General features: G+C 42.6%; 2 protein-coding genes across 4 annotated transcripts; one reads left to right on the top strand and one right to left on the bottom strand.

The window, feature by feature from the left end:
- Nucleotides 1-1,273: 1,273 nt before the first annotated feature.
- LOC137607399 (polypeptide N-acetylgalactosaminyltransferase 15-like) lies at nt 1,274-5,997 on the bottom strand. The gene is made up of 10 exons (XM_068333129.1): nt 5,119-5,997; nt 4,847-5,010; nt 4,483-4,687; nt 3,311-3,478; nt 2,791-2,908; nt 2,429-2,623; nt 2,190-2,321; nt 1,965-2,066; nt 1,736-1,879; nt 1,274-1,653 (listed from the first exon to the last, which is right to left on the bottom strand). Exons 1-10 carry the CDS (start codon nt 5,643-5,645, stop codon nt 1,468-1,470), a joined length of 1,941 nt encoding a protein of 646 aa, XP_068189230.1. The 5' UTR covers nt 5,646-5,997; the 3' UTR covers nt 1,274-1,467.
- A 4,346-nt stretch (nt 5,998-10,343) lies between these two features.
- gpnmb (glycoprotein (transmembrane) nmb) lies at nt 10,344-16,730 on the top strand. 3 transcript variants are annotated; one of them, XM_068333117.1, is made up of 13 exons: nt 10,344-10,567; nt 11,391-11,543; nt 11,620-11,760; nt 12,319-12,492; nt 12,589-12,750; nt 12,837-13,160; nt 13,314-13,358; nt 13,516-13,728; nt 14,176-14,281; nt 14,454-14,674; nt 14,765-14,855; nt 14,972-15,158; nt 15,256-16,730. In XM_068333117.1, exons 1-12 carry the CDS (start codon nt 10,495-10,497, stop codon nt 15,123-15,125), a joined length of 1,857 nt encoding a protein of 618 aa, XP_068189218.1. In that variant the 5' UTR covers nt 10,344-10,494; the 3' UTR covers nt 15,126-15,158; nt 15,256-16,730. The 3 variants fall into 3 exon arrangements, with proteins under 3 accessions (XP_068189218.1, XP_068189220.1, XP_068189219.1); XM_068333118.1 differs by having other exon boundaries at nt 10,351-10,411; nt 10,493-10,567; nt 14,972-16,730; XM_068333119.1 differs by having other exon boundaries at nt 13,519-13,728; nt 14,972-16,730.
- Nucleotides 16,731-17,183: the final 453 nt, after the last annotated feature.

Raw genomic sequence — 17,183 nt, 5'->3', positions numbered from 1 at the left:
TTCTTTTCTTACAGTAAAATTGACTATAGTTACATAACTGAAGGACGTCACACTAATCAAAGTCATGTTGTTCGTCCAAGCGCCTCAAAGCTGCAGACACGACATATAGCCGGTGAAAAGGTGCTATATGTACTTGACTGGGCTAAGTGCTTCATGGGTTAAGAAGAGCATAACATACTGAGTATAGGCAATTATTAGCAGCCAATGCCTGGGGGAGCTAAGGGGAGAGTTATTGAAATTGTATATATGGCTTAATGCCCTCACTTATGTTTGACCTATAAATTGCTGTAAAATACCACAAGCCTTTTGTCTGCGTTTGAATCAAAGGGTTAAACATCACCACTCGCCTCAGTTACATCACATCACTGCTGTCACATGGTGAGCCTACTGTATGGTATGATTAAGTTAGCTCCAATCACACAACTTTATTATGGAAAAGATATTTCTGTAAAGTCATGAGGAGATCACATGGGTGGTGGAGGGGGGGTGGGTTCATGAGAAACAACAGGATGATGATTTTAAAAGGAGATGGCGCCCCCTGCTGTTGACAGTTGATGTAGAATACTGTCAATAGTGTTTTTAAAATCACAACACAAAGCACAGATGATAGTTACAGATGTAAGTAGTAGAACGATGTGTTTCTAATTATTAATGTTATTTATTACACCTTTCTTTTGTTATTTTAATCATGCATTGCTTCAAAATGTTATTCTCCTTTATTCCTTATTTCTTAGGTTTTTCATTCATAAATTATTGTATATTATAACTTTGTGTTTCGCGTTTGTTTTAAAGCACTTTGTGAACATTAGTTTCAATAGTACTCTAGAAATAAACTTTATTATGTGCCTTGTACCCAAATCACAAGAGTAAATATGAAACACATCAACAACAGATTAAATATGCTGTTTAGAATAAAATCTACTTGGACCACAGTTAGTGTTAAACCAGAGCTGAAGACTCAGAAAGAAAAAAAAGAAATTCAACCCTATAATTAAAAATGTAGTACAATCCACCAATTCTGGTTATCGTAATAATTACAGCTGCTTGTCTGAGGAAAATAAACGCAGCAATAAATTTCCATCTATCGTGATTTAGGTTCCAGGACAGGACTCAGGGTTGTACGTGTTTGACTGATGTGACAATTTCCTCGTTGATTGTATTAAAATGTCAATTTTTCTGCAAAGGTGTACCAAACTCTGTTTGTACTTGAATGCAACCTGAAAACACAGTTTTAAACAAAACTTTGTTATGACATAATTACATATCCGATTACTTCAGACAAGCATTTGTTTATTATTTAACACAAAAATATATTTTCAATCCTTAAAACAGGAACAAGAGGCTGAGGGGTAAAGTATATACTATATATACTGTATTTTCCGAAAGCACTTCTCTCGTCTACATTTACTATATACAGATAGAGTGCTCAACTTCTACAACCCAGTCATTCCCTCCATGCTTTCTGCATCAAGCGTCTTGCGGAGCTACTAGCTGATCAAAATGCCACTGCTGTCTGGGATGGTGGGTGCAGGGCCGCAGGAAGAGACCTCCTGTGTGGCTGCTGGCGTCTCCTTGGCTGATTTCCTGAATGTCTTCTTCCAGTACAGCTTCCAGACACAACTGGGACTGCTGGTGAATGAGCTGACTGCTCATCTGAAGCAGAAAACAGACACGCTGAGTTCACCAACTACCCCTCACAAACATATAATGACTCAGAAACTCCCCCATGCCTTGCCTTTATGTAGTTCCACCGCATTCTGCTGGTGGTTGGTCGTTTTGTGGGGCACGGAGATAAGACCACCCTCTCTCCCGTGGTGTCAAAGCACAAGGCCCCCATGGGACCCCAACGCACCTCAGACTCAGAATTGAGATCACAGTGCTGCAGTAAAAAAAAAAAAAGAAACTTATTTTTTGCTGTTTTGTGTTTGTCTGTCTTCAACTTTAACAACAGTTGCTATGGTTACCTGGCTGCCTGTCCCGCTGCAAGGTGCTATGTTCATGGCCCCTCCCTGCAGTCCCTGTCTATGGGGGTAGTTGGCGCAACTGCTAGTGCCGACGTTATAGAGCTTAAACAAGCACAAATGGGTCATGTCAGTCTGTCGCATCCAGTAATCAGTAATACAAGGGTGTGTGTGTGTGTGTGTGTGTGTGTGTGTGTGTGTATGTGTGTGTGCGTGTGTGTGTTATACCTCGCCTGACAGTGCAGGTCTGTCCTCTGGGATGTAAAGTTGTGGATAAACTGTAGTCAAGTACCAGCGGAAGTTTTTACATCCCAGATTCCTCTTAAGCTGCAGCCGATCTGTGACGTCTGGGCTCTCAGACTGCACAAACCAAACATGAGTCACACTCTGACATTTCTTTATTATTCTTTCATTTTCCTCGATCGAATACCAGAACCAAACACACACACACACACACACACACTCACCTGCCTGATGAAATAAGCCAGCGTGTCTCTCCTGTAGAAGATCTTCCTGTATTCATTCATCCAGGTGTCTGCGATGCGGATCTTGTTTCTCTGAAGCAGTTCCTGGTCCGGGAAGCTGTAAGGCGGGTGGTGGCGGACCAAGTGAGCCACACGGGAGCAGGGAACCACTTCCATGGAGCCGCCACATGACCACACCTGGGGTGGCAGGGAGGCTTTATCAAGGGTTAGCCAACAGAAGGCGACAGAACAACTCAACAACAAAACACTGGAGTAGGTGATGATGAAAACCAACAGAGGTCTGACATCTTTATGCCCTGCGTGAACAGCTGAATCAGTTCATGAGAACAGAGGGTTTGCTTTACCCTGATTGACAGCTCAATTTGCTCCTCGCCCCACAGCAGCATCCCCTGGTCGTACGCCCCCACCCTCTGGAAGAAGTGTCTGTGGATGGCTAAGACCTCTCCTCCTAGCGCTGGACTCCTGTCACGGGCAGAACCACCATCATTTTAGTGATCAGAATGAATGAACTTCATGATGATGGCGTAAAGAAGATTTACACACTGAATATCACAGTCCCTGATAGCGAGGAAAGGACAATCACATCCCAGCCCAGTAACCCAGAGTGATGTTTTTACCATTTTGGCTACAATAAATCAATGTTATCTTGTGGATATGCATGTCTGTATCTTTATTAGATTTTTATTTGTCCTCCAATTATAGATATCATCTCCTGAAACGTCGAGTATATCTTTCAACTCAGCTGGAAACTCTTCTGTACCCATCGACTCAGTAATTTAGGTCAGTGCATTCTCTTAGGTCTAATTTATTAAATATACATCGGGGGTCATGAAGCCCCCAGTGATATCATTTTTGTAAACTCACCGCACAGCTTCAACAGCCGATGATGGGTCCTTTTCTTGAAGCAAAAGGTTGGACTCCCAATGGAAATCAAGTCTCCAGTCAAATACTCCCCTTACTGGCCACTGGGTGGCGTTATACTGAAGGGTTTGCCAGTCTATCACATCCAGGACAGGGGAAACCGCTCTGGTCCTGATTGGAGACACAACATCTGTATGAACAAGAGTTTTTATATCAACATCTTTGAACTGTTTGAATTAGTGTCGAAGCTGGATCCAAAACCAGAGCCAGAGTCAAAACCGGAATCAGAGATGGTGTCAGAGCGGGCATCTGTTCCAATACCCATGGGCCTGAGTCAGTACCAGAACTGGTGTCGCAACACACATCCCTGTTTTAGCTTCTCAAAAATGTGCATACATCAAATTCATAATAGGTGTTAATTCATTGAAAGAAAAAAAAACTTTAAGGCACCTTTAAATTCTCCGCCAGACTTCAACTTATTTTCATTTATTATTCAAAGTGTGTGTTGAAGTCTGAAAAAAACGCTTCATCATCAATGTGTGTGAGCTTGCGTGCGTGCGTGATTGCAAATGTGTATTTTAGGTTTGTGATTTTGGTTTTGAGTCCATTTTTGGTGCATGGTACTGGAACATCAGTGATATTTGAAATATTTATACCAAGAGGTTAAGTGTGATGTCATGGTTTCAAAGAGCTGGAATGAAAAGGTGAGATGAGGAAAGAAAAAGAGTCAGAAAAGAGTCAGAAATGTGGACAACAGAGTCGACTGGTTCCTAATTCCAGATCTGAGGGTTCCGTCTAATCAACAATTGTGATTAGAGCCACGCCACAGGCCGCCTGACCAGGGAAGTAACGCCAAATCATTGGCCTTCAGCTCTGGATACACTCACCAGCACATGTATTCCATGTGTCACTGATAACTGCTAACACTGAACTCTTTCCTCTCACTTCTCTGAAGTGGTTCTGTCAAAACAGCAGGATGAAATACGCAGGCAGCTGGAGCACAAATGTTGTTTTTGGCTTTTCATGTCCAAATCCCTAGGTCTTAATTATTCTGCATTACAAAACTTTGACCAACTATTTACAAGCACGCTAATCTTACAAAATCAATGCAATAAGAAGACCAGTATTTTCATCAGCTGTTTTATATTCTCCTTGGAGATGAGGCTTAAGAGTACCTGTCCTGAGCCACTCTCTGCAGCAGTGGTTCCAGCCAGCCCCTCTGGCATTCACAATGGGAGTCCATGAACACCAGCACCTCCCCTGCAGCTCTGGCAGCACCCAGTGCGCGGCATCCCGCGACGCCCAGGCGCTTTGTGCTGCGAATCAAACGCACCCCGTCCAGATGAGACACATACTCACCGAGCACACTCTTTAGGTGACCTGAGGGGTGAAAAGAGGACATTGTTGTCATGCGCACGTGGATGGATGGATGGATGGATGGATGGATGGATGGATGGATGGATGGATGGATGGATGGATGGATGGATGGATGGATGGATGGATGGATGGATGGATGGATGGATGGATGGATGGACTGACCGTGTTCGCTCAGGTCGTCCAGCAGAAGCACCTCATGCAGGTACTGTTTGGGGGCGGTGTCCAACACGCTGTGCACGGTGCGCAGGAGGGTGGACCAAGCCTCGTCGTGGAAACAGATGACAACGCTGGCTGATGGCAGCACCTCGTATCGCTGTTTCAAACACCTGTTTAGTTGGGAAAGAATGTTGCATCATCAAAGTGACAACTTTGAACGTGTTTTAACACCAGAGAGGCGTTTTCAGTCGTGCGCTTTTTGCCCAGCGGGCACTCACTCTGGATGGCGCGCCTCGGGCATCCTGCGGTGCATTGATATCTTCTCGCTGATCACCTCGTTGAATCCGTACTTTTGCACAGCAGAAAGCTCCATATCTTTCTCCATAACCTCCATTTGTATCCGAAGCGCTTCCTCCTCCAATCCATCGTGCGTCGGAGGCGCGGTGGCGCGGATGTCCTTATTTGCTCCAAGCAGAAGGACCCTGTAACTCCCCTTCATGTGCGGCGCCTGGTTGGTGCCCTGCTTCGATGACACGAATAACAGCTGATCTTCTTGCAGTGATTTTAAAGGCGCAAGATCGGCAGCGAACTCAATGGCGGGGTCTTGGGAGTCCACAATGACCTCCAGGTCCGGTGAACTAGAAATCTGGGGAAAAGGGCGTTGGGGAGGGATGGGTTTGTCACGACTCTGGTCCCGGTCGTGGTTAAAGAGCTCCAACAGAGCCAGAGTAACCAACGAGAACCCGAGGAGCATCAGCCAGAGGCAGAGCATCCTCCTGCGGACGGCACCGACCAGCAGCCTCATGATGAAGAAGAATTCTCGGCGTTCAGAAGTTTTCCCAGCGCTGTTTTGACCATCCCATGTTTGACTTTTGACTGTTTTGGAGTCGATTACATGTTATTAAAGTGGAGAAATAATCTGAAACGGTCCGTACATCCATGGAGCAACAGACGGGGTAAAAAGAATGACAGCAGAGATAGATTCAAAACAAACTTTCAACTTCTACATGGAGGTGGGAAGACTTTTCCTCATCCCGTGGTCCTAAAGCCCGAGTGAAGCTGCAAATGCGTGCTGTTTATTCACCTACACTTAGATTACACGAGGAAATCATTTTAAAATATACCTTTAAGCAAGAAAAATACAACTTTAAAAAATCTTGATTGAAAAAGTATTCAGAGAAAACCGGTTTTTTATGTGTCTGTTTTAATGTTATTAAAATAATCAATTTGAATCTGTATTAGATACTTGTATGTCCTTACAGAACCTGCGTTTCCAATGGCAATATGTCAATTAATACATAACAGACAGCTGAAAGTTATAAATTCACATTCCACCATTATAAATCCATATTTCTTTCAATTTCCGTGTGAGGCCGCTTCATGAAGGCGTCACACTTCAAAGATGCTCCCTGCGTCCAGCTGGCGGCGGGTCTGCAGCCTCATGACCCGTCAGTCGGTGCCGTGGAGCGGGGCGGGCGCAGCGTCCACGTCTCAGGAAAAATGTTCTCAGTGGAGTTATTGGCAGCTCAGGCAGCTGTTTTTTAACGAAATGGAGACGAAGACTTTCCTCAGTCTCACTTAAAGTTGACACGTGGAAAATGTATTATTTACAGGCCTGCAAACAGACGCGCGCAACACGCACACGCACACGCACACACACAGACACACACACAAGGGTTTTTTTCCAGTCCTTGTGCGCACACAGCGTGATGTCACACATAGGGTGGTCAGAGGTAACTACAAGGTTAAGCAATGCAGAAAGAGAGGATGAACTGTAAAAAGGGATTGAAAATCTGTGCAGACAGAAGACAGTAATCATTGGTGAGTCAGCTAGAAAAAAACAAACTGTCCACTGATCACTAATCGATATTTTGACTGAACAAAGGAGCAATGGGGAAACGGCTTCACCAGCCGACTGCAAAATTCTACTGCAGCAGTCTCTCCTCCGTCCAAACACACTGACATGTATTCAGATCGTTTCATAACAGGATATATTTTATTTCTATGTAATTATTTCTTTATCCAATAAAATATAGGAAATTGGGACAGACTTCAGTTCCAATGTATGCAAAATAGAGACAAGCACGCAGGTTCCAGGTATCACATTCAGTCAGTGTCTTAAGAAGGAATGAAGACTGCATTTTTGATGAAAATTAAAATTTACAATACAATCATCTTACCCTCACCGACGTCAGATATGGACGTTGCTGTTTACTTTACACAACTTTTTTTGGTGTAATTTCAGAGGTCCTGTCAGCGCATTGCTGTCGCTCCTTTTATTGTGCTTGACCTCAAGAATGTGGGAATCACGTATTGTGTTACAATGAGGTGTGACACAATAGGCATGACAGGTGTGATTGTCTTAATATGAGAAATAAACAACAGCACACTTAACTTTCGCCACTTTTTCGTTCATTTTTATTTTTTTCACTTATGGAATTTGGCAGACCTCCCCAGTGTTGACCTATGACTACAGCCTTGGCCAGCATAAGTGGCACTAAAACCAGATCATGAAAAAGCTTTGTAAGGCAAACAATCCAAAGGCTGTGTCAGATTTTTGATGAGAAATGCCAAATATTTTCTTATTACATTTTCCAAGAGACCTCGTGATGATATTTCCTTGATGTTGATAGCCAAACGGAGGTCAGGCTGCAACCAATTTTTTTTTTTTTCACCACATCAACAGAAGAACTTCCATGTCAGCCTGCTTCCTGCTTCACACACTGTGCTTTATGTGCAGCCAGTAGAGCTTTGAATCCAATATAGTCAAGATAGAAACCGGTTAGTTAGTTGAATTAGTAGCTTCAATGTGTCTTAACCCTAACCCCCCACCCTGCCCACCCATCACCGTGTCAGGATGACAGGGCAGAGTGGCGTCTGATGGGTGTGATTACGGCACACAGATCAGGAGGAGACACCTGGAGAGACAGATTGACAATCTGGAAGCACAAAGGAGAACTTCAGAGGACAAGAGGGGTAACAAGAGGGTGGAAATGAAAAAGAAGGCAGATCAGAGAGGAGTGGATTATGGAGTGACCGGCCCCTGACTCCTGTGTTCTCATGAGGATACGTTTCTGAGCCTCATGACTGACAGGGAGGTTCGTGCTCGTATTTCTACAGATGTACGGTGAACACTCCCATATGTTTCCATCCCACAGCCAAAACACACAATGAATTGGAATTTCCACTGCCAGCACACTTGAGGACATACACACATAAACATCAAGAGCACACACACACACACGTGTATGCATGCACACGCACACTCTTTCTCTCTCTCACACACACACACATACACACAATGCAGGAACACACACCCAACACATACACTAAAGGTGTGTGTCCAGTCCACATTCTCTGGAATGTTCCAGCATTCCACCAAGTGACTGGAAGCCAATGCTGCACTGAGACGGAGAGGCAAGTATGTGCATGTGTCCTACACACACACACACACACACACATACACACACACACACACACACACACACACACACACGCACACACACACACACACACACACGGGGTGGTGTGGGAACTATTGGCTGCACCCTGTGTTTCTGGTTTGCTGTCCATTCATTTCTCTGTGTTACAGAGACTTCCTGTCTGGGCTGAGGAGGAGAGAAAGACAAAATGAAACCACAAGCCGATATAGTTCGTTGAATAAATCTGAATCAACAACACTTATGATCAGTGACTCACTGCTCAACTATTTTTCAAGAAAAAAAGAATGATAATAAACTGGTTCCAACTTCTCAACAACTGTGAAGGATTTTCTGCACGACGTTTAACAATCTATCAAATAATAAATCATAAATAAATCATAAATAATCAACAAAAAATGCAACACTGTAAAAAGTAAATGGATGGATGGATGGATGGATGGATGGATGGATGGATGGATGGATAAATAGATAGATAGATAGATAGATAGATAGATAGATAGATAGATAGATAGATAGATAGATAGATAGATAGATAGATAGATAGATAGATAGATAGATAGATAGATAGATAGATAGATAGATAGATAGATAGATAGATAGATAGATAGATAGATAGATAGATAGATAGGTTGGTTGGTTGGTTGGTTGGTTGATTGATTGATTGATTGATTGATTGATTGATTGATTGATTGATTGATATGAAGCGGAAGCAGCGGAGTCGTGCTGCCCTCTACTGGAGGATGAGCAGTATTACTGATTAACTCTGTTACTGAGTTTATTTCTCTTGGACCAAAGGAATTCTACATTAGCATGAGTAAGACCCGATGTTAACCCCGAGTATCATAAGAAAAAAATGATCTAATCATCATAATTACCTTTTGTTCTGTCCGAGGGCCTGACGCCTTTTTTCGGAATATCACGGATGATTTCAGAGCCTGTCCTCACGTGACTCGGGTTTTTAATTCTAGGGATCACATTATCACTTAAAGCGTTAGAATGGATTGAATTCCTAAAATCAAGGACGATTTTCCGCTTCGTCTATTTGTATGTGATATCGTAAATCAATATTTTTTTAATATTGACCTCCACGGCAGCCTTGGTATTGCGTTCCTTCAGTGAAATCCCAAAGGTCAAGAGATACTTTTATATGAAAAATTGTGATGTTTTTCAGAAATTCAAGAAAATAGATGTTTTTTGTTGGTTGGTTGGTGAGGAATTCTGTTTTCTCTCTCAACTTGTGAGCAAAATAAGGACTTAAAACTGAATGTTGGATGGCATTTTGGGAACCTTTTGCCATAGTTTCTAAACGTTCCTTATGACAGTTGTATTGCGTTGTAAAGGAACACAACTCTGCTGCACATCATACGTTTTCCTTCTGCTTTTGCGCAGCTATGGCGCAACACGAACCCGAGTCCCACGCATCACGCACCACATGGAGCGTGGAGCGTCTCACCGTGACACAGCTGGAGTGGTCCAGTCATGTGCCCAGCCATCACACGGGGAGATTTAAAGTTATTAGGAATTCAAACGAATCAAACCCAAGTTCCCATCAAAATAAGTCTCGACAATGTAATTCTATAATTAAATTACATCTAACACGATTTGAAAAAAAAAAAAATTGAACTCGTTGAAATATGTGTGACCGTCTCCACTTCACATACCCATCTCACAAACATAAGAATGAAAACGTATATTTATATGAAATTATTTTATTCGGATGTGTAATATATAGCACAAATGTTTCAGGACTTTGAAGACACAAATATAGGATTTAATTGTAAAAAAAAAAAAAAACGAAAACGAAAACATGGAAAGTTATTTCACAGCACTGTAAAGACAATGATCAGACTAGGTAATGACCTCTTGTCACAATTAGTCAGGAAACAGATCAATAGGACAGCTGATCGTTGTAAGCAGGATTCGAGCCTGAGGTAGGATGAATTTGCGCAAATACGCGCGCATCTCGCCTCTCATGAGTTTCCTGCACCAGGAGACTAATGGGGAATGAGATGCGTCTCGTTAGGAAACGTCACATGTTTGTGCTTCCACATTTAATTATTGAACATCCCGACAAACAGGGGAGACACTCGGGGAGCTGGACGCGCAGAGAGAAGGACAATCGTTGCGGGTTAAGGAAGATTTTTTTTTTTAAAAGCAGAATTGGCCTTTTTTGAAATTATTTCCTAACATTTTACTTCTAAATTTTTAGAAATGGAAGCTTTGCGTTCTATTCTGTTCCTGATTTGTTGTGCCTGCTGTGTTTATCAATCTGAGGAACGTAAAAGTAAGTAGTGAATGTTTTCAAGTCAAACCAGCTGGTTGAATTTAGGACATTTGAGATATAATATATGGATATAAACGCATCATATGTGAAATTTAATTATACATTTATGCTTTACTCTTACGGATCTTGACATAAAAACGCAGTCATTATCTGTGAAACCGTTTTTTATTCGTTGTCTGTCTTGCCATCAACACTCAGGGTCCCATGAGCTTCATTAAGGTGTCCGCTCTGACGTCATCAATTCTTGTGAACTGACCCAAACAAACTACTTTACAACCAAAAAGTAGAATAAACCATAACCTGAGTTTATAATTTTCTCTCCTGAAATGCAAAGCACAAACATTTTAAAAAACAAAGGTAACTTATTTTTAATTGTAGAAAATTTATTTACATGTCTACTTTAAAAAGCTTCTATTTGTCAAGCCATGATTGAAAATGTTCGCATACACAACAAGAGACACCTGGATTATATTCTATTTAGTTAGATTAAATGGAATTGTATTTAATCTAAAACATATACAACAAATGTGGAGGTAAACAGTCATATGATTATAGACATAAAAGAAATTTTGAAAAAAAAAAGTAAAAATACATGTAGGTCTAGAATCAGAGGTTATCACTGGCATGAAAGTCTCTACAGAACTGACATGGTAATTAAAAGGTTTTGAAAAAAGTTTTTAATGTTTTTTGTACCATTTTTAGTTTTTAAGTTTGAGAAAGCTTTCGATGAAACGTAGAAGAAAAGCTGTAAAAGTTGTCAAATCAAAGGATTTTTTTCACTCCATGCTAGGTCAATAGAATCTGCTTTCTTCTCTCTCCTCAGCTTTTGCCGACATGTTTACCCACAAGCATGCAGTAGGAAAGTTCCCATTTCCAATTCCACCAATTCCTGGCTGGGGCAATGACACCACTCCATGGGACGATTACCTCTACCCTCCCCTAAACCCAAAGCCCAAGCAGCTCATGCACCACAGAGGTGAGGAAGGTCATTATCTCCCTCTGAATTCCATCCTGGTTTAAGTTGTTCATCAAGGACGTCAACATTTCTGCAGGTAAACCGAAGGTTCACCTGACCAGCGACAGTCCGGCTGTCAACGGCTCTCTCATCACCTTCACCGCCAAGCTGGAGTATCCTCCGTGTCAGAAGGAGGACACCAACGGGGACCTTGTGTGGGACAGCCACTGTGAGGATGGTATGGATCTGGAAGGCTCAGGTGCTGCCACAAAGCACGACGGGGTTAAACTCTAGAAATATAAAACAATGAAGAAGAATTATTTCTGGTTTCCATCAACCTCGGAGCGGCGGGGAACATTAGCATCATTAGCTATTAAATGCCCCCATGTTGGTTTCTAACTTTGTTTGTTTTCCAAGCAGGAAGTATAAAAAGAATTTTTTGGAGATATGTTGTTAAAAACAACTACCATAGCTGGAAAAAGACCTAAAACAATCCTTAGAGCTGAGGGACCTCCATGTTCCGAGAGAGTTGTGCACCTTCGATGAGTGACCTTTTTCATTTACAAGGCACACTGGATTATAAGGCGCATCTGATTATAAAGCGCACCTTATTATAAAGCGCACCTTCAATGAATAGCTTATTTAAAACCGTTTTCATATATAGGGTGCACTAGATTAGAAGGTGCACCGTCGATTTTTGAGAAAATTAAAGGCTTTTACGTGTGCCTTATAGTGCGAAAAATACTGTATATGTGTGTGCCTGGATTAATTTTCCTCACCTCGTTTCTCCGAGCAGCAAACGGTCAGGTGAATTCTGGTTTCGTGTATAACTGGACTTCCTGGATGGACGACTACGGTTTTGGAAAGTGCACTGATTTGAAGAGATGTAACGTGTTTCCCGACGGGAAGCCCTTCCCGCTGAGCAGCGACTGGAGACGCAAAAGCTACGTCTACGTCTGGCACACCAGGGGTGAGGAGACGCAAGCCGTCAGATTTTCACACAAGCAAAACAGGACCGGCATTTTTTTATTTTATTTTTTTTAAATCTTCATCATTTCTTCTTCAGGCCAGTATTTCGAGACAAACGACGGTTCCTCCTCCAGCGTGACCCTCAACACCACCACTATGCCTCTGGGGGGGGAGGTGATGGAAGTGATGGTCTACAGGAAACGTGAGCGTAGGAAATACAGCCCCCTCACCACCGACAGCGACGTTTTCTACATCACAGGTGGAAATGAATATCAGTCATCGTCCTTTTAGCCAAACTGGCAAATTTAGAAATAAAAAGACTGTATTTTGACGGCTCCCTCACAGATATGATCCCTGTGGCGGTCAACATTTTCCAGAAGGCTGCTGTCAACCGGTCCGATAACGTTTTCTTTCGTGGTGAGGACATCTTTTTCAAAGTCATGCTCCACGATCCCAGCGGCTACCTGAAAACGGCCGCCTCCATCGACTACGTGTGGGACTTCAGGGACGGGAACCAGCTGGTGACGCATCGCGATCTGACCGCACACAGCTACAGCAAGGTGGGGAACATGAGTGTGACGCTGGTGGTGGAGGCAGCGTTCCCTATCGACTGTCCACCCACTGCTCTCCCTCCAACCCCCAGGAGCTCCACGACGTCCCCCTCCACAGGTATCAGAGATGGAGACACACACACACACATCCGGAATAACTTCATAGTGTGTAATTCAAGCGCTTTAAACAATCAAGTCAGGTTGAAGGAATTTTTTTTTAAAAAAGGACATAAATTCCAAACTAAAATGCTTTCTTTGTCTGGTCCTTCAGAGGTTCCCACTCATGCTGTCACTTTTGAGACGGAGACCACCCAGGGTGAGAACCACAGCTTACAGTGTCTTTATGTTAGTGTAATAGAGGAGGTGCGCCCTACTTAAGCAGGTTTTCAGTCCTTGGATATGATTGGCTGAATGGATCACATGTTGTCCATTCAGTCCACTTCTTATCACCTGTTTCCTGTTTCCTGTTTCAGCAGCGTCCAGCACCAGCCAGCCCCCCACATCTTCCTCCTCCATCAGCGACACGACATCAAGCGAACCCACCACCGAGCCTTTCCCCTCCACTTCAAGCGAGACCCCAGAGTATGACCCCTCCCCACTGGTGGGGCTCCAAACCAGACCCCTTGAAAGGAATGGGTGTTTCCGTTATGTTTATGGAACCTTTCAAGGCAACATCACTATTATCGGTAGGTGGGAGGTCACTGTTTGCTTTTCACTGGTGCACACGTGATTAAACACAACTGATCATCATGTGGATTGGATTCTTTCAAGATCCACATGCTCCATATCACAATTTTTAAAAAAGCAGAGGAGAAAAAGTCTACATCTGGAATGGATGCACTTCAAAATTTAATGAGGACTATTTTAGTTTACGACTTTCACCAAATTTCATGATCATACATGCATGCAGTAGTTTTTGTGTAATCCTACTAAAAATTTGACGGGGTTAAAAAAAAAAAATGCGTGTGAAATAATAAAATTTGTTATTAGTTTTATATACATACAGTACACAAAACATCCTCTACTAAAAAACTTTGAGCTTTAATTTTTAAAAAAAATTTATTATAGCTTTTTAATTTTTTGGGGACATGGTTACACATCTAAACCCCCCTGCATTAATCTGTTATCTCCAGAGCCCAAGTACGCCCTGAAGGGCCTGCCGCGTAGTCACATTGTGGGTGTGACTACTTCCCGGGTGAGCAACACTGATGTCCACTTTCAGGTGAAGTGTCTGGGAAAGTGAGTATTCCTATTCAAATATATTTTAATATTCATATTTAAGTTTGTTTTTATTGACTGTTGTTGGCTTGAAATAAAATATCTCATAGCACTGGTGCCTTTATTGGAGCGGTGTATCCCTCTACATCACGACCTTCATTTATCCCCTTATCTCTCTACCCATAATCCCCAGCATCCCCACTTCAGCTTGCACCGTCATTTCGGACTCCACCTGCCGTGTGGTGCGTGGCATTGTGTGCGACGACGTGCCGCCGGCGTCCAAGTGTGAAGTACATCTGACGCGAGCCTTTTCTGAGCCCGGCACCTACTGTGTGAACATCACCCTGGGGGACTCCAGCAGCCTGAGCCTGACCAGCACCACAGTCACCATCAATAAGTCTCAGGACGCACCCGGTCAGTTCCAGAACTACCTTCTGTAGATCCTCACCCCACGTTCACAAATCATGAACCGAACCTTTTATCTTCTCGTAAATCCTTTTGTAGTGTCCAAGACGTCCCGCGCCACAGAGGTGGTGCTCTCCTCCGCCGCTGTTCTGGTGGCCGTCTTTGGATTCATCGCATATCTGGTCTGCAAGTGAGTAGCTCTTACATGCATGTGTGTGTAGCAAAAGCCGCTGCATTGGGGACACAATCATTCCCTTAATGATGCATCACAGACCCCCATTCCTTACCTTTTTCCTTTTTCCCCAGGCGTTACCATGTCTACCGCCCCATCAGTAGGTCACCGGTGGGGAACGCCCGCACTGGGGTCAAGGGTCGCATCATCCGTCTGAAAGAGGCCCTCTTCATCCCCAATGAGGAGAGTCATCATCTGCTGACTGAGCGACGCCCCCTGCAGGCTTGAGCTTCTCCAAAGCATTTACTACCTTTGTCAAAAGTACTGAATAATCATGACTAAAATTGAAGTATTATATTGGTATATCACAGCGGAGAAGTGAATAACTCTTGTTTTTGTCCTTTTTTTGGCAAAATAGTGTTGGCTTCTGCAAACGCCTAATGCTGGAATGGCATGCAAGATTTACTTAAGCTTTAAATGTTTGAAGAACCAGCCTTTCTGTTTCGGCTCATCACCTGATGAATCAGGAGGCAGGGGATTGAGACGCACCGCCACGTGTCTGTTGCTTTCTCAGTACGCTGTAATTTTCAATTTTACATCTCTTAGTGGTACAGAAATAAATTGTACATATCTGAAAAGGAAAATTCAACTGAGACTCATTTTAACTGGAGTGGGGTTATTAAGTCTGGTTTTACCAAACAAGCAAAGTGCAGTCAGTTTGATTAGAGTACAAGCCATTCCATTATTGTTCAGCAATTATTAAATCAGTGTGACCGATAACTATATTTGGAAGCGGAATGTCAGTCGGGTCTGACAAGGACGTTTGTTATAATTTATTTCAGTTGAACCAAATTATCAGATGTTTCATGTTAGATTCCTCTTGAGAAACTTTTTTTCTGTGTGAAGTAGAAAAATTATAGCTTGTTTAATTTGATTTGCTCCGAACTGACATTTCACATCTGTCACACACATTCACAGATGTCAAGATTGAAAAATTGCATAACGTGTCCCATGAAGCGACCTACCTTTATTCTACACAGGTTTACATAATCAGACCTGACTAAAATAAAGCCTAACTAAACTAGAGATTTGAATAGCCAAATGAAATATACCCACATAGAACATAAGGATTTATACATTACAGTTCTGGCTCTAAACCAGGGACATGAAGTTAAAACTTCAAATATTGTCAGCGTCTAAAGAAGAAGCAAAAAGTTTTAATTTTTTTTTTTTTTATTCAGAGGCATTTGCAAGTGGAGCTGTGTGTGAGGGGGAGGTGAAGGGGCACAAGCATGGTTGCACAGAGGGGGAGGAGGGAATATCATGCTGAAAGTTAGATCACTTTTCCAAAGAACTCAGACCCAGTCCCTCATATCTGTCTCATACCAAGTTGATGTTCCACGTTACACAGCCTAGAAATGCTAACAGAAGAAAATGGCTACCAAGTGTAGAGCGAGTGTAGCATTTGTGAAAGACAAGGGAATAAAGACATGATTTTTTTTTTATCCATTTTGAAGTCTTACAAATCAGGAACCAAAAAAAATAAAATAAAAAAAGTAGGCCTTTTTTCTTTACAAAAGGTATTCTCATTTAAACTACTGAATACAAAATCAAACACGTAATTTGACCTTTTCCACAAGAAAAAAAAAAAAAAAAAAAACCCAAGCTAAAGTTCAGATACATGTTAGCCACACCAAGATTAGAAAGCAGAAAGAAATTGTTTGAGGATTTCAATTAAGCCAAAAGGAGTATATATAAACACTTGTAAAAGAAACTTCTTTTTTTTGATCAATTTCGATTTCTCAATTCTAAACAGTACATGATTCACGTTTTTTTTTTCTCCATATCTGGAAAAGCATAGGGAAGCAAAAAGGAGGGGAAGGAGGAGGGGGAGCTAAATTCTAACAAATAGAAGATGCCTCTACTTCAAATACACATCTAAAGAGGTAGATCAAAACAAACTGGGTGAGGGGAGAAAGGAGCGAGTAAGGTGGTTTGGCAGGGGGGGGGGATCAGGGATGTGTTGGGGAAAATTTTAAGTATCACTTGTGCCCCTCAGTTAAGCGCGGTGTTAGGATGGCGCACCCATGTTCAAAGAAGTGATCTGGGGGGGGGTGGGGGTTAGACTGAGGTATTGGTGCGCGCTGGCGCTTGAGGGAGGGCGGGGACAGGGTGCGATGCCTAGTGCCACAACAAACCCCCACCCCCCCTCAGCTGAGGTAGACGGCGTTCTACTGTGGAAGCATGGATACACAAGCACGTTTACCACAATCGACATATTTACATTCGGCATGAAGAGAAATGAAAAATTTTTTTTTTGTACTTAACATTTGGATTCCTTCTTAT

This window comes from Antennarius striatus, chromosome 14 (assembly GCF_040054535.1).
Source record: "Antennarius striatus isolate MH-2024 chromosome 14, ASM4005453v1, whole genome shotgun sequence".
Lineage (NCBI taxonomy): Eukaryota > Metazoa > Chordata > Actinopteri > Lophiiformes > Antennariidae > Antennarius > Antennarius striatus.
The sequence above is the reverse complement of the archived record's forward strand: the minus strand, read 5'-3'. Positions and strand labels throughout refer to the sequence as shown.

What these genes read in the sequence shown, in the direction of transcription:
- LOC137607399 (XM_068333129.1), bottom strand. Translation starts at nt 5,645, where the DNA reads ATGAGGCTGCTGGTCGGTGCCGTCCGCAGGAGGATGCTCTGCCTCTGG. An exon ending in CAGAGAGTGGCTCAGGACAG is followed by an intron (nt 3,479 to 4,482) that starts GTACTCTTAAGC and finishes GTCTCCAATCAG; the next exon opens with GACCAGAGCGGTTTCCCCTG. An exon ending in AAATTGAGCTGTCAATCAGG is followed by an intron (nt 2,624 to 2,790) that starts GTAAAGCAAACC and finishes CTGCCACCCCAG; the next exon opens with GTGTGGTCATGTGGCGGCTC.
- gpnmb (XM_068333117.1), top strand. Translation starts at nt 10,495, where the DNA reads ATGGAAGCTTTGCGTTCTATTCTGTTCCTGATTTGTTGTGCCTGCTGT. An exon ending in CACGACGTCCCCCTCCACAG is followed by an intron (nt 13,161 to 13,313) that starts GTATCAGAGATG and finishes CTGGTCCTTCAG; the next exon opens with AGGTTCCCACTCATGCTGTC. An exon ending in CAGGTGAAGTGTCTGGGAAA is followed by an intron (nt 14,282 to 14,453) that starts GTGAGTATTCCT and finishes CATAATCCCCAG; the next exon opens with CATCCCCACTTCAGCTTGCA.